The sequence below is a fragment of the Ochotona princeps genome, chromosome 13 (assembly GCF_030435755.1).
Source record: "Ochotona princeps isolate mOchPri1 chromosome 13, mOchPri1.hap1, whole genome shotgun sequence".
Taxonomy (NCBI): Eukaryota; Metazoa; Chordata; class Mammalia; order Lagomorpha; family Ochotonidae; genus Ochotona; species Ochotona princeps.
In genome coordinates, this window is record NC_080844.1 from 46,253,193 (window position 1) to 46,274,272 (window position 21,080).

The 21,080-nt window shown below is 41.9% G+C and overlaps 1 protein-coding gene across 1 annotated transcript in view; it reads left to right on the plus strand.

Moving 5' to 3' along the window:
* Positions 1 to 5,646: 5,646 nt before the first annotated feature.
* The window catches only part of SLF2 (SMC5-SMC6 complex localization factor 2), a 46,316-nt gene continuing 30,882 nt past the window's right edge, over positions 5,647 to 21,080 (plus strand). The window contains exons 1-6 of the mRNA XM_004579954.3: positions 5,647 to 6,094; positions 8,861 to 8,904; positions 9,743 to 10,473; positions 12,569 to 12,626; positions 14,917 to 15,902; positions 17,096 to 17,166. Coding sequence (XP_004580011.2) covers positions 5,955 to 6,094; positions 8,861 to 8,904; positions 9,743 to 10,473; positions 12,569 to 12,626; positions 14,917 to 15,902; positions 17,096 to 17,166 — 2,030 coding nt within the window. The 5' untranslated portion in view covers positions 5,647 to 5,954. The remainder of the gene's footprint in view (positions 6,095 to 8,860; positions 8,905 to 9,742; positions 10,474 to 12,568; positions 12,627 to 14,916; positions 15,903 to 17,095; positions 17,167 to 21,080) is intronic.

Here is a 21,080-nt window from a genome sequence, read left to right on the forward strand (position 1 = left end):
CAAGAAAGTCTGTACATATACAGAACAGACACAAGCATTGTGGGTCTGACCACATGGTACACAAACAGGGCTTGAGGCAAACCATGCTCAGGCAACTTGTATGACAGTGACCAACGCACTATGCAAGCACTGAAGGCTATGGCAAGGGCTACCTACCCACCTGCTGCATGACACAGCAGGGCACCCCAAGCACAACAAACTGAAGCTTTGCCTTTTGGAATTTTGTGGATTTGTTTTTCCCAACCAGTCAATTTTATCCAAGAATGTGAATGTATGGATATGCTAGGTTGAATGAGTATCATAAAGTCACAGCAAGCTTCTTGGGAAAGATCATCTGGATGTTCATGGTACCCCCTTCATAAGTCTTTCCCACTTCCATAGTGTAGTCACAGAAGAGTAGAAAGAGCACCCAAGTTGGGCCTCTACTGCCTTACCTCCCACAGCAACTAAGGACTCTCATCCCTTTCCCCTCAACAGCTTCTGTTCTTCAAGTGCCAGCCACAAATACCTAGAAGCAAGAAACATGAATACAGGCCATAGCAACAACTTCCAAACATTTCAAAGGCTTTGGGTCACACTGTGGACTGCTGGGATACCTTTAACATCACCTCCACCATGTAAGATGTACATATAATTAAAGAAGTAAAAATTGGGCCCGGCGGCGTGGCCTAGCGGCTAAAAGTTCTCGCCTCAAATGCACCAGGATACCGTATGGGCACCGGTTCTAATCCTGGCAGCTCCACTTCCCATCCAGCTCCCTGCTTGTGGCCTGGGAAAGCAGTGAAGGACGGCTCAAAGCCTTGGGACCCTGCACCCATGTGGGAGCCCCAGAAGAGGTCCCTGGTTCGTGGCTTCAGATTGGCACAGCACCGGCTGTTGTGCTTACTTGGGGAGTGAATCATCGGACGGAAGATCTCCCTCTCTATCTCTCCTCCTCTCTGTATATCTGACTTCGTAATAAAAATAAATAAATCTTAAAAAAAAAAAAAGTAAAAATTTTGCATAAAAGCACATGCTTTTTAAAAAGATTTATTTTTTTTTTTATTGGAAAGGCAGATCAGATTTAAAGAGAGAAAGAGAGACAGGAAAGATCTTACATCCACTGGTTCACTCTCCAAGTAGCCACAATGTTCACAGCTGAGCTGATTGGAAGCCAGGAGCAAGGAGCCTCCTCTGGGGCTCCCACTCAGGTGCAGGGTCCCAAGGCTTTAGGCCATCCCCTACTGCTTTCCTAGGTCACAAGCAAGGGGCTGGATGGGAAATGAAGCAGCGAGGACATGAACTGACACTTATATAGGATCCCAGTACTTGCAAGGTGAGGATTTAGTCACTGAGCCATCATGCCAGGCCCAATAGCACAGGCTCTTATACTATGAGCAGTGTACTGAAATTATCCATTTCATTGTTTTGCTGTTGTTGTTTTTAACATGCTCTGTGACCCATTATGTCAACTCTAAGATCCTTTAACGGGCTTCTGAGTAACAGACACCTGACCATAGACTGGAGTCCCTATCCCAAACAATGTCTTACATTTCAATGTAAATGTAGTGTCTCTGCCTTCCACTATTAGCAAACAAGATAACTGCATAAGAAACTTGTACATATTTCATTTGTATTTGAAAGGCAGAGAGCCAGTGATCTTTCATCTGTTAGCTCACTCAAATGCCAGCAACATCCAGGGCAGGACCAGGCTGTAGAAAGGAGCCTAGAACTCTCCCTCAAGGATGGGCCCAAGAATTTAGGCCACTAATTGCTGCCTTGCAGGGTGCACATTAGCAGGAAGCTGGATGGGAAGCAAAAAAGCCAGAATCAACCAGGCACATGCTCTGATGTGAGCTACAGACATCCTAAGCAACATCTCTTAAAAAAAAATTATTGGAAAGGCAGATATACAGAGAGAAAGATCTTCCATCCACTGGTTCACTACCCACATGGTCACAATGGCCACAACTGGACCGACTGGAAGCCAGGAGTCAGAAGCTTTTTTGGGTTTCCTCAGAGTCCTAAGGCTTTGGGCCATCCTGCTTTCTCAGGCCATAAGCAGGGAGCTGGATCAAAAGTGGAGCAGCCAAGACACAAACCAGTGACCATATAGGATGCCAGGGTTGGCAAATGATTGGCCAGTTGAGCCATCACACCAGTCCCTATTGAAGTGATTTAAAGCTTTCTTCTAAAGTTGAAGAAAAATCACATAAAGAAAAATGACATAAAGAAAAATGTTAAGCAAATAATAAGAAATATTAGATCTTTTAAAAGTCCATGGAAAATGATAACTGTCTTTTAATGTACCTTTTCTCCTACTTTCTAAGGTACCCTTGTATGTTCGACTATGCCAAAAATCACCAGTACGTTTCTCATGCGTCTCAAGTGTGGGAAATCATCTCGCACCATTCCCTAATGAAGTAACAAGAAACTGACTTTGCTTAACACCAGAACGGCATAGGCTATAGCAGAGTTTTATGAATTACTCCCAGGAAGTGTAGGTTACATGAGAGTACATTTGGCATTTATCCAGGAGCCCCTGAAACTCAGCCAGGCGTTTCTCCAGAAGGCCCTGAAACTCCCAGCATTTGTGGAGCAGTTCTGAATTCAGCATCATTTGCAAAGTGATTTGTGTGACTCTTGAGCCTTCATTCCTGCAGACCACCACATGGTCTTTATGTCAGGCCTTAAAGCTAATTATTTCTTGTTTTCCAAGTCTGCTTCTTGTCCCCTTTCTCAAACCAGCCTCACTGCCAAACACACAACCTTGGCTTCCAGCTGCTCTTTGAGTTAACAGGTCTTTCTCATAGCCTGCTCAAGAGAGTCCTCCAACAAGAACCTTGGGATTCATTCCACAGGGTAGTGATTTCAGAGCACAACTTCTTCATAATCAGAGAATCATAAGTTACTTTGAGAGTAGCCTGTAACATTCTACATAGCTTCCTGACCTTTTGTTCCTGTAGTCCCTGGCCCAGAAGGTACAGTGTGAGCTGTCTGCCCAGGCTGTCCTTGCCGATTGCTTAGCATTTCTGCTATCAGTTACACAAAGGACTCCCACGTTCAGCTCAACTAGATTCTCTCAGCAGACTGGCTAGATAGCTCCCACAACAGCTTCCTCTGATCTCCCATCCCTTCCTGTCAAGGCCACAGCCTGCTCTCCTCCCTTTGTCTTCAGCAACTCCAGGGTGGGAAATTGGGCCCAGCTACATCCCCTGGAAGCTTCACACAAAGAAACAATTTCATTCCCATGGTCTTTGGGTCCTCATCCCCAAGCCTGGAAGTTGTCCCAAATTAGCCTTTCAAAGTCACCCAGCCTTAACTTCATCCAATTATTTTTCCAATTCTGGCTGTTTCATCTTAAATCTCTCCCTCAGTCTTACTTATGTGATTCATCGTCCTTTCCCCTTCAGCCTCATCTGCTTTTCTCTACTCTCACTTTCCATACACACACCCCTTCTGGACTCCCACTCCAACAATCATTTTAGTTGCACATGGTATATATACACACATACTGCAAGTGACATAAGGGTTCCAAACACCAAATAGACTGTCCAACACCAACCTGTGGGCAAGAAATGCATTAGAGACTCCCAGCATTCTTCTTAGTATGTTGAACCTGTTTCACCCTGCATCTCAAACCTGTATCACTTTCCAACACATGACTTAAAAAAGGACCTAGATGTTTATTGAGGATTTAGATAACCACTTCCCTGTTAAGAAGAGATTTTTTAAATTGTGTTTTCATTATGACTCCATCTCCATTTATTGATCAAGGGATTTCTTGCCTCACTAAACTCTATAATCTGTTGTTCAGATTAAGAAAATGTAAAAACTATTGTTTGTGGAGTCAGTACAGACTTTCAAGGGATGCCTTAGAGGTTGAGTGATTCAAATACTACCATCCAAGGAAAGCAACTAGCTGATCATGCAGAACATGTTTTCTGTGCATTACCCTTTTTATGGACTGAACATGCAATGAAACAAATCAGATTAAACGTTTTGGAGATGTGCTCTGTTATACACGCAAGCACTATCTGGTGTAGAAATAGCCACAAGAAAGTACTAAGAGCCAGGAAATAATACATATGAGAGAAGCCTCTTTACACAAACATATAAATCATGATTCAACACATCTCAGCACCTAGTTGGCTCTTTTTGCAATACTAGCAGCTGTAGAGTGTCCTTTTATTGTGATATTTCCTTTTCTTGCACTACCATATCCAGCATACAGCTGTGCAAATGTGCTTTATGGATGAGCATCACCTGCACGTTCAGTTCACTTCTATCCTCTATTTGGCCAGCCTGCTGGTCACTTCAGTCCTCATGAATTCCTCCTTGACAGGGATAACTGGAAAGGAAAAGCAGGTGAACTTCAGGTCAGTCAGTCCTGCTTAGCAATTGACCAAAGCAGTTCAATCTCAGTATCACAAACTTGAAAGACCAGTACCAATTCTTTTACATCACTGAAGATTCTGTTCCATCCAATGTGATTGAACAGCCCTGGCAGTTGAAACGAGGACATCCCGTTCCTCTGGTTGCTAAGGGTTAGAGGAACAGTATTTAACCCATGTCTGGAAGATTTTGTAGGAAGTTAATTTCACTCAAACAGTTTAGAGAACAAAAGAAAGGAAATGGAGTCACTCAGTGCAGAGTACATAAAGAGAGTATGAACTGCATGGCTTACAAGGCATATTTCCTGTGTGGTTAGTACTTAACCAGAAAAATGAGTCAAAGACCCATTGTACAGATATGGAAAGTGAGGTTCAAAAACACTCTGATCGCTTAAGTAGTCGACTATCAGCCCCCAAAGCACAAGTCCTTTACTAAGAATGTCCACAGATTGCTGGCAGCTTGCATTAATCCATTAATATGGTCCCTTAAAGTTGATCCCATGTGCCTTCCAAAAATCTCTGAGAGGCCAGCTGCAGAGACTGCATGGAGAACTCGTGTGAAATGAGATGCTTCTATGGCCTAAAAACTGTGCATTCTCCAATGGAGAGTTTCAATGAGGGTGTTGTCCTCAAAAGACAGAGAATAAGCAAACAAGGCTTGGCACGATGGCTCAATGGCTCAATCCTCAACTTGCAAGCACTGGAATCCCATAGGGTATCGGTTAATGTCCCAGCTGCTCCACTTCCCATTCAGCTCCCTGTTTATGGGCTGGGAAAGCAGTGGAGAACAGTCCAAAGCCTTGGGACCCTACACCTGAGTTGGAGCCCCAGAGGAGGCTCCTTCCTCCTGGCTTTCAATCAACTCAGTTGTGGCCACTGTGGCTACTTGGTGAGTGAACCAGCGGATGTAAGATCTTTCCTGTCTGCAAATCTGATCTGCCTTTCAAGCAAAAATAATACATAAGGGACATTTTCAGACCCGGTTGTGCAGACTGAGGGGACGGTGACAGCATCAGGACACTTTGGCAGAAAAGGTTCAAGCGACCATGTCAAGAGCAGCTGGGGTTGCTGAAGCATAAATGTATGACCCGAGAAGCCCAGCTGCCTGCGTTTGCTTTGCAGTCCTCGATGAGAGGCGGCTGTCACCAGCTGCCGCAGCGCCCGCAGCCACCCGCCTCCTCCGCCCCCGCGCGCCTGCCAAGGCCGCCTGGCCCCCGAGACAGAGGCGTGCGCCCCCGGCGCACGTGACACCGCGGGCGAGCAGTTTTCTCTCTCCCCACCCCGTTTCCGAGATCCCGCCTTCTCCGGAGGCTGCATCTTTGTATTGCACCACGATAGGAGTGACTGCCAGGCCAGCCAATCGGGATGCGAATCCTCTGGCAAAGGCCCGCCCCCAGCTGAATCTCAGGATCCTTCCCGCTCACGCCGGAGTCACTTCCGAAGAGAGAACCGCCATGAAGAGAGAAGGGGGTGCCGCCCACCTCTGCTCCGACAGCTTCCCCGAGTCGCAGCAGCAAGACGGCCACCACGCACCCAGCTTCTCCAGCCACAGCTCATGCCGCCGTCGTCAGCGGCGCCGACATGACAAGGCGCTGCATGCCCGCTAGGCCAGGTTTCCCCTCATCCCCAGCCCCGGGGTCGTCGCCCCCGCGCTGCCATCTGAGACCCGATAGTACCGCCCCTGCTGCAGCGGGAAAGAGAACAGAGAGTCCCGGGGACAGGTACCGTGCAAGGGCTTAAGAAGGGGCCGGGTCGTGGGGGCGAGGGGACGTGAAGGGAGGACTGCGGATGGCCGCTTTTCCAGTTCCCGCCATCCTCTGCGAGCTCGGGCCTTGGCGGCCAGGGACCGGCGAGGCTTCGCCCTACCTCCGCGCGGGGGCTGCTGGGAGTTGTAGTTTTCTTTTCTGTAGTTGGGAAGCGGCTCCCGGTCTAGTGGCCAGCAGCCTGGATGTTAGTGGACAACACGCCTTAGATAGGGCTGTGTTTTTGACCTTCACGAGAGCTGGACCCAGGACCCTGACTGCTTAATGGACGTTCAGGTCGTTTTCTGTACGTTCTCACTTCCGATCCTAGTGGTTTTATAGTATAAGCCTTTTCTAAATTGTGGGTGAAATGACCTAATAGTGTACCCGGTGATTCGTTCTTAAAGAGAACATTAGATTTGGAATGTGATGTGTTTTCCAGTAATTTGATGCCTCTCCAAAGAGGGCACTTTTTTTTTGTAAAGATGTTGTGGAAGCTATGTAATGAAATGACAAGTTTCATCAAATGACGTCTGATGACAATAAAATATGTTTAAATTGTTTACGAACTTGGTACTGTCTTTTTATTTTAAGTGTACAGTAAATTTATGTTCTTGTGATATGGTTTAGGTCCACAATCCCTTATCTTCTTTCTGGAAGCCAAAAAATGGTGATGGCTACAGTCTGGGACCACACCAGACCAGAAACTGGCCTGTTTATGGCCTTTATCCCCTGAGTATTAATAGTCATAAATTTCTCTTGAGAGTGATAAACGTGTTGGATTACAGGTGGCAACACAAGACCCCAGTAGGGCCTCAATCTATCCCCTTTCAAGGTCTCCTACGTTCAGTTTACTGAGGCACATTTGGCCTCAGAAGTTTCAGATAAGGGTTGTGAAGTTGTTAGTTTTTTTTTTAATTGATTGTGCTCTGGGCTTGTACATGGAGTTATGTACAAGCCCAGAGAACAACTTAAAGTCATAACACTATTATAGATTTTTTGTGTTTTAGCCAATGGCATTTTTCTGGAGTCTTAATGGAAAAGCAGCTTGGATTGTAATATTTTAGAGAAAGATGGTATTACATTTAGTAATTACTGCAAAAATGCATTTAGTATTATCTTGTTTTGAATGAACTAGCTGCCATTGTTATTCTTTCCCAGCTCTGTTCAGTCAGTATCAAGATGTTTTCCTCCTTTTTGCACTCACTGACTTTTCTTTGCTTTGTGGTAGAGTTAATTTGTCTAATATGATTTATTTTGTGTAAACAATTGTGCATATTCTTTCTAACCTGTCACTTAAATTCATCTCATAACCACTTAGTTTTTCTAGAAATATCTCAAACATGGCAGACTCTCAGTAACCACTAAAGACATGTGCTGCCAAAGTGAACACAGCCACTACAGATGTGTATTGTGCCTCTAACAACAAGGCATAAAAGATGTAGAAGTTTAACCTTCAAGCAACTTGGTTTGTTTAAGTTTCCAACCTTGTGGTAAATAAAATATATATGGAAGGTGGTAATGCACAGCTTACTTTTTGCAAAATGAGAATGTTTTAATATACTTAGAAAATTACGTTTTTGCCTTGCATATGTTGACATTCTGTTTTCTGCAGCTGACAGCTCTAAACATGAGCAAATCCGAATACAAATTCTGGTAATAGCCTTCGTGTCTACATAACAATTTAAGAATTCTTAAAAATTAAATTAAGTGCTTTTTGGCCTAGGAAGTGTGGGGTTTTTTGTTTTGTTTTTTTGCTTTTGTTTTTTAGTAAATATCTAAAAGACTCAAATAAAAATTTTAAATGTGTAGTATCATTTAGTTGTGAAGGTTTACTCTAATTTCAGCTGTTAACTTAGATAAACATTTGCTGTAGTTATATAAAGAGGCTAGGATGAGTTTACTACTTGAACCTTCTGCCTTTACCTTGTACATTCTTTGGTTACCTCCCCAAATCAGCCAAACCATCTGTATTGCCATTAGACTCTTGTTGTGGTGCCCATCCAGGTTTTTTTCTGTTTTTGTAATCTTTTACTCATTCAGCAAATTTTAATTCAGTGTGTAGACCAGTCCATGACTGCAGGTGTCTACACTTAGAATCAGATACTTATCCCCGAGACGTTCCATGCTACCATGTTTACAGTGAGTGTGTCAGTACTAAAAAGCACTTAGTACCAGTTCCTTGGCTCTACATTCCAATCTTATTTTATTTAAAGATTTATCTTCTTGGAAAGGCAGATTACATAGAGAAGGAGAGACAGAGAGAAAAATTTTCTGTCCACTGGTTCACTCCCCAAATGACCACAATGGTCAGAGCTGAGCCAATCCAGAATCAGGAGCTTTCTTCAGGTCTCCCACATGGCTTACAGGGTCCCAAGGTCTTGGGCCATCCTCCACTGCTGTCCCAGACCATAAGAAGGGAAATGGGGCAGCCGAGACACAAGCCAGCACCTATATGGGAATCCCAGCACTTGCAAGGGAAACATTAGCCATCTGAGCCATCATGCCAGACCCTCCAATCTTGTTTTAATAGTACACCTCAGTTATAAATTACTGGAAGTTTTGAATTGTAATTTTCAATTTTTTCATGACCAACTAGTAAAGTGTGATTGCTGTTGTGAGAGCTTCATAAAGGAATGACTTCCAGCTGATATTCTGTAAATCTAACGTTTACATTTAAGCCAGGTTATTAAGATCTTAATGTTTGCTTATGTGATACCATATTGGTTATGCTTTTATTTTCAGGAAACAGTCAATTATAGATTTCTTCAAACGAGCCTCAAAGCAAGGTATGTTGCTCTAATGCTTCTCTCTAACAGGTTTATTTTGGGGACGAGGAGATGAATTCAGTTTTTTAACCTTCTCTAAACTCCTTATTAATTTGATGAAACATAATATTCAGAATAAAATATGGTATAATTTTGTTTTAAGAAAAAGGTAACTTCAAGTTCTAAACATAATTGTCTTTTGGCTATTGTGCTTTATTACATTTTAAGGTAATACTCCAGTCAGTGATTCAATGCTTTAATGTTTATAATGCATACTGGGTTTTTTTATTAGCTTATTTTATTATTGTTTTTATCCTTGTGTCGAGGGCTGACTTTCAATAGATTGCAGCGAGGAAGCTGCTCTGCTGCATATGAAACCCCGACCCAGAAGCAGGTCGTCTACGAATGGTTTAGCGCCAGGTTCCCCACGAACGTGCGTTGCATGACAGGCGAGAAGATGGCCCTTTCCGGCTGTGCCCCATTTCCCAGGACGAAGGACTCTCCGCACCGGACCTCGATCCCAACACACAGCGGGGTTGTGTTGCACACTGCCAAGAACGCATACTGTTTTGATTCTGTAGCACAGTAACTTAGAAATGGAGCCGTAAAGAGGTCACATAATACGGCAAATGGGGAATTTATGAAAGTATGGCTATTAAATAAAACACATCTTTATTTCTCTTATTCTTCCAATAAAACGTGTGTCATTATCCAGATAGCATGAATTTGCAGTTTTGTGCTAGCTTTAAATGAGTAATTTTATTTTGTATATTAAATGCTGATGATAATTAAGTGGTTTAAAACATTTGTATTGTTTTTAGTAATTTGCAAATTGTATGTGCTTTAATTGGCTGTTTAGACAGACCTATGTTGGATTCTCAAAAATCAAGCATCAAATATGGAGGAAGTGGATTATCCGTTACTGGGACAGAGCAGTTTGAAAGGAAATTCTCCTCACCGAAAAAGGCCAAACCCAAAAGGGTGCCATCGGAAAAGAGCCCTATCTTAGAAGCTTTCATGAACGGAGTGAAAGAGCACCGGAAAGACCGTGATGTCCCGGAGTCCCGGCGGCCTCGTGTGTCACTAGCCTCCAAATACTTACCCAAAGGAACAAACATCTACGCTCCTTCTTCATACCGCCTGTCCAAAGAGATGAAAGCACTCAAGAAAAAACACCGATCTCCAGAGAGCAGGAAGTCCGTGTTCCTTCAGGGGAACAGCCGAGAGAAGGATGATAGAGATCGAGGCAAGAGCAGTGCAGACTCCAGAAAGCAGGCCCGGGTCTCAGAAGCTGAAGTCTTCAAGAGCAGCTCCAGGAGTCTCAGTAGCAGGAGCAGCCTGTCCAGGCACCACCCAGGAGAAAGCCCACTGGGAGCCAAGTTCCAATTGTCACTAGCCTCTTACTGCAGAGAACGCGAACTGAAGAAGTTAAGAAGGGAACAAATGGAACAGAGAATCCACTCAGAAAATTCTTTCTCCGAAACGAGCAATCTTGCCATAAAATCCTCTGATATCGGAAGAAAATGCCAACAAAGCAAGGAACAAAGTAAACAGAATGATGTGCCTGGAAAGAAGAATCCTTCAAACCTGGTATGTGCAGTGATTCCTGAATTGGCCTTGCAACTGCTGTATTATATCTAGGGTAGTAAATCTGGAACTGTTTAATGATTGCTAGAATACAGTACCTTTCTTTAAGGAAATATCGATACCTGGTTTATTTAAAAGCTGATTTCATTGAATTTCTTCCAACTGCCCGTCATTGAATTTAGTGAAGAGGTGTTTCTTAACTCTGAAATTTCAGAGTAGTAACAAAGAACTTCTTAATCCTTTTTTGATTAATTACTACTTGAACATTGGAGTGATTGGACAGAAATCTTTTATCCACTGGCAGCCAATCTGAAGCCAAGAGCCAGGAGCTTCTTCCAGGTCTCCCATGCGGGTACAGGGTGCCAAGGCTTTGACTGCTCTCCTAGGCCTCAAGCAGGGCGCTGGATGGGAAATGAAGCAGCTGGACACAAACTGGTACGCATATGGGATCCTGGCTTGTGCAAGGCGAGATTTTAACCACTAAGCTTTCATTTGAAAAATAGGCTCTGCTGGGACCAGGGTTGGGGAAGATCAGGTTAAGTCACTGCCTGTGATGCCAGCATCCCGTATAAGCTCAGGTTTAAGTCCTGGCTGTATATTTCCTTTCCAGCTCCCTGTTAATGTGCCTGGGGAAGATGATGATCTAAAACTTGGGGCTCTGGCCACCCATATGGGAGCTTCTGATTGGCCTGGCCCAGGCCTGGTCTTATAACCATGGAGGGAGTGAACCAACAGGTGGGAGATCTCTCTCTTGCTTCTTCTCTTAACTCTCCCTTTCAAATAAATAAATCAAATTTTTTTAAAGTCCAAACAGATTAGTATAGAAATTATCTCCATCATAGATGTCAAGATGTTAATTTCAAAGCACTTCTGTACATAGCAAGTAAAAGAAAATGAGATGTCAAGAAAACACAAAGATGATCCTATGAAATTTTAAAGATAGATGAAAAACAAGGTAAATGACATTTTAGGAGTGAACAGATTGTTGTATTCCGTATAACTGGAAGATACATGCAGAAGACTTAAAATTTTAAGAAGTTTGGTTGCCCTTACTGGTGAGATTTGTGAGTGTGAGTATTATTTGGTCCATTTTGTAGGATTTCAATGGTGTTACAGCAGACCTTAAGAGTCTTAAAAGTGTGGGCCCAGTGTGGTAGTGTACCAGCTAAAGTCCTCGCCTTGCACAGGCCAGGATCCCATGTGGGTGCTGGTTTGTGTCCCAGCTGCTCTACTTCCCATCCAGTTCCCTGCTTGTGGCCTGGGGAAACAGTTGAGGACGGCCCAAGGGACCCTGTATCCGCATGGGATACCAGGAAGAAGCTCCTGGCTCCTGGCTTTGGAACTGCTCAACTCCAGCCGTTGTGGCTATTTGGGGAATAAATCAATGGACGGAAGATCTTCCTCTCTGTCTTCCTCCTCTCTCTATATTTGGCTTTCCAATACAATTTTTAAAAATATATATTTCTTTAAAAAAAAAAAGAGTCTTAAAGTGTGAGTCACATTTATTTCATGGGTAAATATTAGGTTTTTGTTTTGTTTTTTAAGATTGATTTCTTTGAAAGACAGAGTTAGGGGAGAAGGTGCTTTTCCCTCTGCTGGTTCACTCCCCAGATGGCTTCAATACTCTTTTAACTGGCCAGACATAGCCAAGAGCCAGGAACTCTGTCCAAGTCTGTCATATGGGTACAGGGACCCAAGCATTCCTGCCACCTTCTGATACTTTCCCAGGTTCATTAGCAGGGAACTGGATTGGAAGTAGAATAGCTGGGGCTTGAACCAGTGCTCATATGGGATGCTGGCATTGAAGGTAATGGTTTAACCTACTGTACCACAATGCCAGCCCCGTCTGCTATTTCTTACAAGGATAAAATAGTGTTTAGTAAGATATTAATCTTGAGTTATAAATCTAATATAAAAACTGCCTAAATACGTGACATTTTAACATTTAATCGTATAAATACACTTAATTTTTATGATAAAATTTAAGATCTTTAAATGTTATTTTGGAAGTTAGTTCATTTTAGAAATCCATGTTTGAATGTTATGAAAGATAAATTCAGATTCTTCACTACCTTAATTTTTCTTATTTTCCTGGTAGGAAAATGGACATTTGTCAAGAAAAAGATCCTCTTCTGATTCATGGGAACCTACTTCAGGTAGGATCAAAATTAACTTTATTTCTAAATAGATTTGCGTCTTAAAAACACATTTGCTTACATTTTCCTTTCTAAAGGTGAATTGTGTTTCTCAGGTTAGAGTTTGGTAAAGGGCCCAGTGCAGTAGCCTAGTGGCTAAAGTCCTTGCCTTGCACATGCCAGGATCCCATATGAGCACCAGTTCTAATCCTGGTGGCCCCACTTCCCATCCAGCTCCCTGCTTGTTGCCTGGGAAAGCAGTTAAGGACAGCCCAGGACCCTGCACCTGTGTGGGAGACCTGGAAAAAGCTCCTGGCTCCTGGCTTCAGATTGGCTCAGCTCCAGCCATTGTGGCCACCGGGGAGTGAATTAACGGACAGAAGATCTTCCTCTCTGTCTCTCCTCTCTGTATATCTGACTTTCCAATTAAAAAAAAAAATGTGTGTGTGTGTGTATACACACACATATATATATATATCTTTTTTAAAAACAGTTTGGTAAAATTACATTGACAAAGAATGGGCCTTGGATTTAGTATGTGTACTGTATATGATTGATATTGACTCTGTTCTGCTGCCTTCAAGAGTGCTGAACAATGTGTCTCTTACACTGGTAGTCAGTGTTCCTCTTCTGAATTCTTAAGAAGTGTTACCTTTTATGTGAATTGTAGACTATCTGTGGTCCTGGCATTCTGCTGAAGATGTTTTGTATTAAGTGGAAACTGTTATCAGAACCTAACACAATGTTCCATAATTTTGCAAAGTTACCTTTCTATATCAAATTGCAAGGACAGGTATATGATAATAGCTTGTGCTTTTATATTGTGTTAGTTGAGAAGATACATAGTAACGGATGCTGTAAAGTCAGCAATTCTGGTTTTTGTTTTGTTTTGTTTTTCTTTTTAAGATGTATTTCTCTTTATTTGAAAGGCAGATTTTACAGAGAGATAAGGTCTTCCATCTGTTGGCTCACTCCCCAAATCTGGCCACATCAACCAGAGCTGGATGAAATCTTGACTTTGTTTCTCATCTGTGCATGTCTGTCTCAGCGTCTAAATTTCTCTTATGACGGTTATATTTATATTGCATTGGGTCACACCTTAATGATCTTATTTCAGTTTGATCATGTTTATAAAGACCATATTTCCATACGGTCACATTCTGAATTACTGGGGTTTAAGACTTCATATCATTTTGTGGGACACAATTCAGCATACCTGAAGATATCATACATAAATGATATCTAAATACTAGGGAGAAAGACTTGATTTAAATTTTATTTATTTTTATTGGAACACTAGATCAGATTCACAGAGAGGCAGAGACAGAAAGGTCTTCCATCCTCAAGTTCACTCCCCAAACGATTGCAAGAGCTGGAGGAGCTAAGCCAATCTGAAGCCAGGAGCTTCTTTCAGGTTTCCCATTCAGATGCAGGATCCCAAGGCTTTAGGCCATCCTCTGTTGCCTTTCCAGCTATGAACAGAGCTGGAAGGGAAGCGGAGCAGCTGGGACATGAACTGGCACCCATATGGGATCCTGGCGCTTGCAAGGTGAGGGTTGAGCCATTGAGCCATTGCACCAGGCCCAACTTGGTTAAATTTATTTTTAAATGGAAAATTGTAAATGTTTCCTGCTAGGACTGGTACTATGGTGTAATGGTGCCAGTTTGAGTCCTAACTACTCCTCTTCCAGTCTAGCTCCCTGCTGATAATATCTGGGAAAGCAACAGAGGATGCACCAAGTCCTTGAGCCCCTACACCCATGTGAGAGTCCAGTAGGAGGCTCTAGGTTCCGATCAGCTCCGCTTCAGCTGTTACCACCTTTTAGGAAGTGAACTAGCAAATGGAAGATCTTTTTCTCTGTGTTTTTCCCTCTCTGTTTCTGTAACTCTACCTTTCAAAAAGTAAATTTTTTTTAAAATAAACGTCTGCCTTTCATTTCCAGTTATCCTGTTTTTTATGGTATTGTACATATAAGTCCAGAAGTGTTTAATTTCTGGAACCAGTAGTGCTAGGTTTAAAAGAATTATGTATCTGAAGATTCCATTTGGAGCCACTTAATCATCTTTGTTTTGGAGAGTGACCTCTAATTCTGTTTAGGTAGTCAAATTATAATAGCTTAGGAATGAAAATGAGTGCTTGTTATTATGTTTAAACTTAAGTTACACAACTATTTCCTCATTCCATATGTAGTGAATAGTCAGCCTAAATTTTTAAATATTTCATCCAGTGTTCTAGAGATACGCTGAATAAGCTTTATTAAAATAGGAAAGTATACTTCTCACTAATCTGACAAAAATTAAATTTTACCAGGCTCTAAGCAGAATAAATTCCCTGACAAAAGAAAAAGGAGCTCTGTAGACTCAGATATGAGAAGCACAAGAGAATCCATAATACCAAAAGCAAAAGAGTACTTTGAGAAGCGTCCTGACGGACCACATCAGAAAGAGAAATTTATAAAGCATATTGCTCTGAAGACACCTGGTGGTGTGTTACGCTTGGAAGACATAACCAAGGAACCACACGACGAAGCTGATCACTTCTCTGCAAACTTGGCACCTGCAAGTTCTGGCCACCATTCTTCTAAGAGTAGTGACCAAATCCGTGCAGCAAGTACCAAAGACATTAAGATGCATAAACCCCACTCACCTTTACCTCAGGAAAAATCTACAGTTAAAAAAGCTAGCAGCCTTCAAAAAAATAAAACTGCTAGTTCTATGACATCAAAAGAGACAAAATCTCTACCTTTACCTTCGCATGTTCCAAGTGCTGTTTCCTCTCTGGTACCATTAGATACTAAAAATTGCACTGTTCCAGTTCCCAAAAAAGATAAAGAGCGTTTGTCATCTAAAGAATGTTCTGGGCATTCTGCAGAATCCTCCAAGCACAAGGAACACAAAGCAAGGACTAATAAGGTTGATACTAATGTATCTTCAGGAACAGTGTCTGGGGAATCTTTGCATTCAGAATGTGGCGCTCCTGCAAAGTCTCCCCAAGTGGCTTTGGAAGTTGTGCCATGTGTCCCAAGCCTTCCAGCACCTTCAGATAAAGCCCCTGCAGATAAAGAGAGTTCAGGAAATTATAATACAGGTAGCAGTGCACTGAAAAGAAAGCTAAGGGGTGATTTTGACGATAGTGATAATGAAAGTTTAGGTTATAACCTAGACAGTGATGAGGAAGAGGAAACATTAAAATCACTGGAAGAAATAATGGCTATGAACTTCAAACAGACAACTACAACTACAGGAAAACCTCCAGCTCTTGCCAAGGGGCTCAGGTCGGAGTCATCAGACTATACAGTAAGTACTTCCATGACTGTTCCTTGACTTTGAAGAGGGAAAGATGGATTGAAAAATGAAAGAGATTATTAGAACTTGTTTTAAAGATAGTATTTATTGCAACTGATAGTGAACTGAAAAAGATATAATTCTTGTATGATGAGTTTCCTGTAAAATCAGTGGTCTCCAAACTTTTTTGGTCACACACACTTCTGTTAGTTAAAAAAATTTGAGCATGCACCCCAGTATATATGTATACTTATAGATAATATACATGTGCCACTAAAATGCTGTGTACTTGCTAAAGCATATGCAGAAACAGGATTTAAAAGGAAGAAGATAAAATAAGTATTTTCATATAGAAGTTATGTAGAAGTTACTATAGACTAAGTTCTGCTGGAGTTCCTATAGAAGTTCCATATAAATAGAAGTTCTATTATTTTCTTCCTGCACCCCATCGGATCACCTTGCACACCCCCTGCTTTGGAGACCACTGCTGTAAATGAAGGTAGAGTGTAGAAATGTTGTTAATTGTGGTGTGCAATTTTTTTATTTATGAAGTGCTTCATTCTATCTTGGGAATAGTTGAGTTAAATTCTAAGATGTCCATATGTCTGTAAAAGTTGGTGGGGGCATATTAGTATTCTGTGGTAAGACTTAAAAATCGGTAGTTTGAGTCCACCAAAATAGAACTTAAAAGTAAAAACAGGGTAGCCACAGAGCCTTGGGTGATTTCAGTTAGATTCTAAAGCTAGCAGGATTTTTATAAGTAATACTTTTGCTAGTAGATGGCAAAAATCAAATTGCCTGTAGTGTAACATATTAGAGTTAAAGCATGATGATGAAAATTATGTTTTAAGAAAAGTATTCTCCTTGCCCAGGTTATTGAAATAGAAAATAGTCTTTTGTACTGTGAATATTTAACATTCCCAGTTCTATATCATACAGTAGGATGCTGAACTCTCTGCCATTGTCCATGACCACAATGATGGACATATGCTGTTTATGAAGAACTGTACTATATTAATAATACAGGGGAACTCAGAGGGGGGAAAGGGTCTTGGGGAGGGGGTAAGAGAAATCCCAGGGCCTATGGAACTGTATCATAAAATGATAATAATAACTTAAGAAAGACAGTTACAGAGGGAAAAAAAATCCCAGTTCTTGTGCTAATGTATATTGCAAAATATTTCTAAATGTTCTTATTGTTTTAGGAACATGTTCACAGTGGGACTTACTCAAATACTTTAGAGCGTCTCGTGAAGGAGATGGAAGACACACAAAGGTTAGTTATCATCATGATTACTTTGCTAAACTTAATGTTCTGCTTGTTTGTGTGGCTTAGTTTCAATTTACATTTCATACAAACCACACAAAGCTAGCCTGCATTTTGCATTAGTACCATTGACAGTTCTGTTGTCAACTATGTTAGAAATAAGAAGTGCTGTCTTTCATAGACAAGATCAGAATATCCAGGTTTTCATAATACACAGCATAAGTTAAGTTCCTTTCTGCTTATTACAAGTTTAATTCTTGATCTAAAGTGCAGGTTGAAATTTTTATTATGATAAAATGAATCAGTTTAACCATTTTTGTGTATATAAACTCCTTTTTCTCCCCTTACCTCAATTCTTGACTTTACTAGGTACCTTATATAATTATAATCATATAACACTTTTTCTTTTACTACAGGCTTATAGCAAAATGTGTTAAAATACTCATCCTTTTTAAGGCCGATTGATTATTCCATTGTACTTTGTATATACTGCATTGAGTTTATTCATCCATCAGTGGAACCTTGGTTGGCTTCCACTTTCTGTCTGCTGTGAACATTAATGTACAAGTATTTCTTCCAGTCCCTGATATCAGTTTTGAGGGTTTGTGCCCTTAAGTAGACTTCCATAGAATTCTGCTTAATTTTTTGAAGTACCACCGTGCTGTTATTCCACAGCAGCTCCACCGTTCCCACAGTTCCCATGGTTAGTGCATAAGGATTCTAATTTCTCCACTTCCTCACCAACGTTGATTGTTTTCTTTTAATAACCATCCCAGTGTGGTTTTGATTTGCATTCCACAATGACTACTGATGCTGAGCATCTTTTCATGTACCATTTGAATAGTTGCTTTGTGGATATGTGTATTCAGATCCCTTGCCTATTTTTAATAATTAAAAGTGTATGTATACTGCATCAAAGTTTTGTTCAGCCTAACCAGATTTTTTTTTAGATATCTTTATTTGATTTGATTTGATTTGAGAGACAGATTTTTTTTAAGAGCTATTTACTTTCATTGGAAAGTCTATACAGAGAGAAGGAGATGCAGAGAAAGAGCTTCCATCCGCTGGTTCATTCCCTAAGTGGCTGCAACAGCTGGAGCTGAGTCAATCTGAAGCCAGGAACCAGGAGCCCTTCCGGGTCTTCCACGTGGGTGCAGGGTCCCAAAGCTTTGGGCCATCCTCCACTGCTTTCCCAGGCCACAAGCAGGGAACTGGATGGGAAGTGGTGCAGCTGGGACATGAACTGGTGCCCATATGTGATCCTTGTGCATACAAGGTGAAGACTTTAGCTACTAGGTTACCACGCCGGGCCCCGAAAGGCAGATTTTACAGAGAGAGAAGGAGAAACAGAGATCTTCCATCCACTGATTCACTCCCCAAGTGGCTGCAGTGGCTGGGGCTGAATCAATCTGAAGCCTGGAGCCAGAGCTTCTCTGAATCTCACATGGATGCTGGGGTCCAAGGACTTGAGCCATTATCTGCTGCTTTCCCAGACCATAGGCAAGGAGCTGGGTTGGAAGTGGAGTGGCCAGGATATAAACCCATGCCCATATGGTGTGTCAGTGCTATAGGCAGAAGATTACCCTGTTACACCACTGCACCTGCCCCAAGAAATGATACTTATACATTGAGTTACTCTTTTGAGGACTATGCTTTTAGAATGGTGATGAGCATCCCTACACATAACACACTCACACAAAAATCAGGAAGCTGAGGATCATGGTGATCCTAATGAAATCTCTATGACTAGTTGCAGATTACCTTTGCTAATGAGATAGGAAGAATACTTCCTTGTTGATTCAAGAAATATCTGTGAAACTAATCCAGAGAATTTAAGAACCCGGCTGACTTGATGACATAGAAGTTGTGTATGTAGTTCAGACTTGATAACTGAATAGATAACTGTGGGAATTTTATAGACAATTAGTATGTCAAAAGTTTTTCCCTTTCTGAATTTACTTTGAGAAATTATCTCTATTGTTAAATTCTGATCTGGGATATTTAATCTGAAGTTGTTTATTTAAAGCTCATACCAAAGGCAAAAGTACTGGTTTGAACTGATGACTTAACTTTTTCCAATAATGACAAGGCAATACATGTGCTAGCTGTTTACTGTTCTTCACTCATTTGTTTGAGCTGGTGCTGGTTACAAGAATATTGGTTAAAATAGCTTAATTTGGAGATAGGCGTTACAGTGCAGCAGGATAAGCTGCTGCCTGTGGTGCCAGCATCCCCTATGTGTGCTGGTTTGAATCCCAGTGTTCTGCCTTCTATCCAGCTCCTTGCCAGTGTGCTTGGGAGAACAGTAGAGGACGGGCCAAGTGTTTGGGCCCCTGTGACTCTGTGGGAGACAAAGATAGAATCCAAGCTTTAGACCTTAGCCTAAACTAGCTCCAGCCAATGCAACCATTTAGGTGGGAATCAGCAGATGGAAGATGTGTTTCTCTCTGCTTCTTTCTTTGTCTGTAATTCTGTCTTTCAAATAAAAAAATAAATTTTTTTTTCTTAAAAAAAGAATCAATCTTGAAGAGACAGCATAAGCAAGCGCCTCGGGTTCAGCCTGGATGTTGCATTGTGAATTAAATTCAGAAAATGTTAGCTGTTATGATGATAATGGCAAACACTATAGGTTGATGACACCACCAGACGTCAAATGATCGTTAAGGATTTGAGGGTTAGGCCCAGTGCGGTAGCCTACTGGCTAAAGTCCTCGCCTTACACACGTTGGGATCCCAGTTCTAATGGGCACCAGTTCTAATCCTGGTGGCTCCACTTCCCATACAGCACCCTGATTGTAGCCTGGGAAAGCAGTCAAGAATAGCCCAAAGCCGTGGAACTCAGCACCCATGTGGCAGACCCAGAAAAGGCATCCGTCTTTGGATCGGTTCAACTCCAGCTGTTGCAGCCACTTGGGGGAGTGAATCAGTTGGCAGAAGAGCTTCTTTGTTTCTCTTCCTCTCTGTATATCTGCCTTTCCAATAAAAAATAAATAAATCTTTAAAAATAAAAGATTTGGGGCCGGCGCGACAGCATGGTGGTTAAAATCCTCGCCTTGCACTCCCGGGATCCCATATGGGCACTGGTCCTAATCCCGGCGGCCCTACTTCCAATCCAGCTTCCTGCTTGTGGCCTGGGAAAAGCAGTTGAGGATGGCCCAAAGCTTTGGGACCCTGCACCCACGTGGAAGACCCGGAAGGGCTCCTGGTTCCTGGCTTCTGATCGGCTCAGCTCCAGCCGTTGCAGTCACTTGGGGAGTGAATCATTGGACAGAAGATCTTCCTCTCTGTCTCTCCTCCGCTCTGTATATCTGCCTTTCAATAAAAATTTAAAAAATAAATAAGTAAAAATAAAAGAATTTGAGGGTTAGTAAATCAGTGATGTTTATTGTTACCTTTTTTAAAAAAAATAACTTTCATTTTATTCTTGCCATTTTTGTTTCTCTGTTATCTAAATGACTTGGGCAGGACATGTTTTGAAGTCTTTCAACTGTAAAGAAATATTTGAGGATTTTATGTAAAGGAACACAATTTTTTTTTTCCTAAGATGTGAGTTATATTTTTTATTTAAAAGGCAGTGTTTAGGCCCGGTGCAGTAGCCTACTGGCTAAAGTCCTCGCCTTGCATACGCTGAGATCCCATATGGGTGCCAGTTCATATCCCAGCTGCTCTACTTCCCAACCAGCTTCCTGCTTGTGGCCTTGGAAAGCAATAGAGGATGGCCCAAAGCCTTGGGACCCTGCACCCATGTTGGAGACCCAGAAGAAGCTCCTGGCTTCTGGCTTTGGATCTGCTCAGCTCCGGCCACTTAGGGAGTGAACCAGTGGTTGGAAGACCTCTCTTCTCTTACATCTATTCTCTTTCTCGTAGCTGGACCTCTCTATCTCTTCTCTGTAAATCTGACTTTCCAATAAAAAAAATAAATGA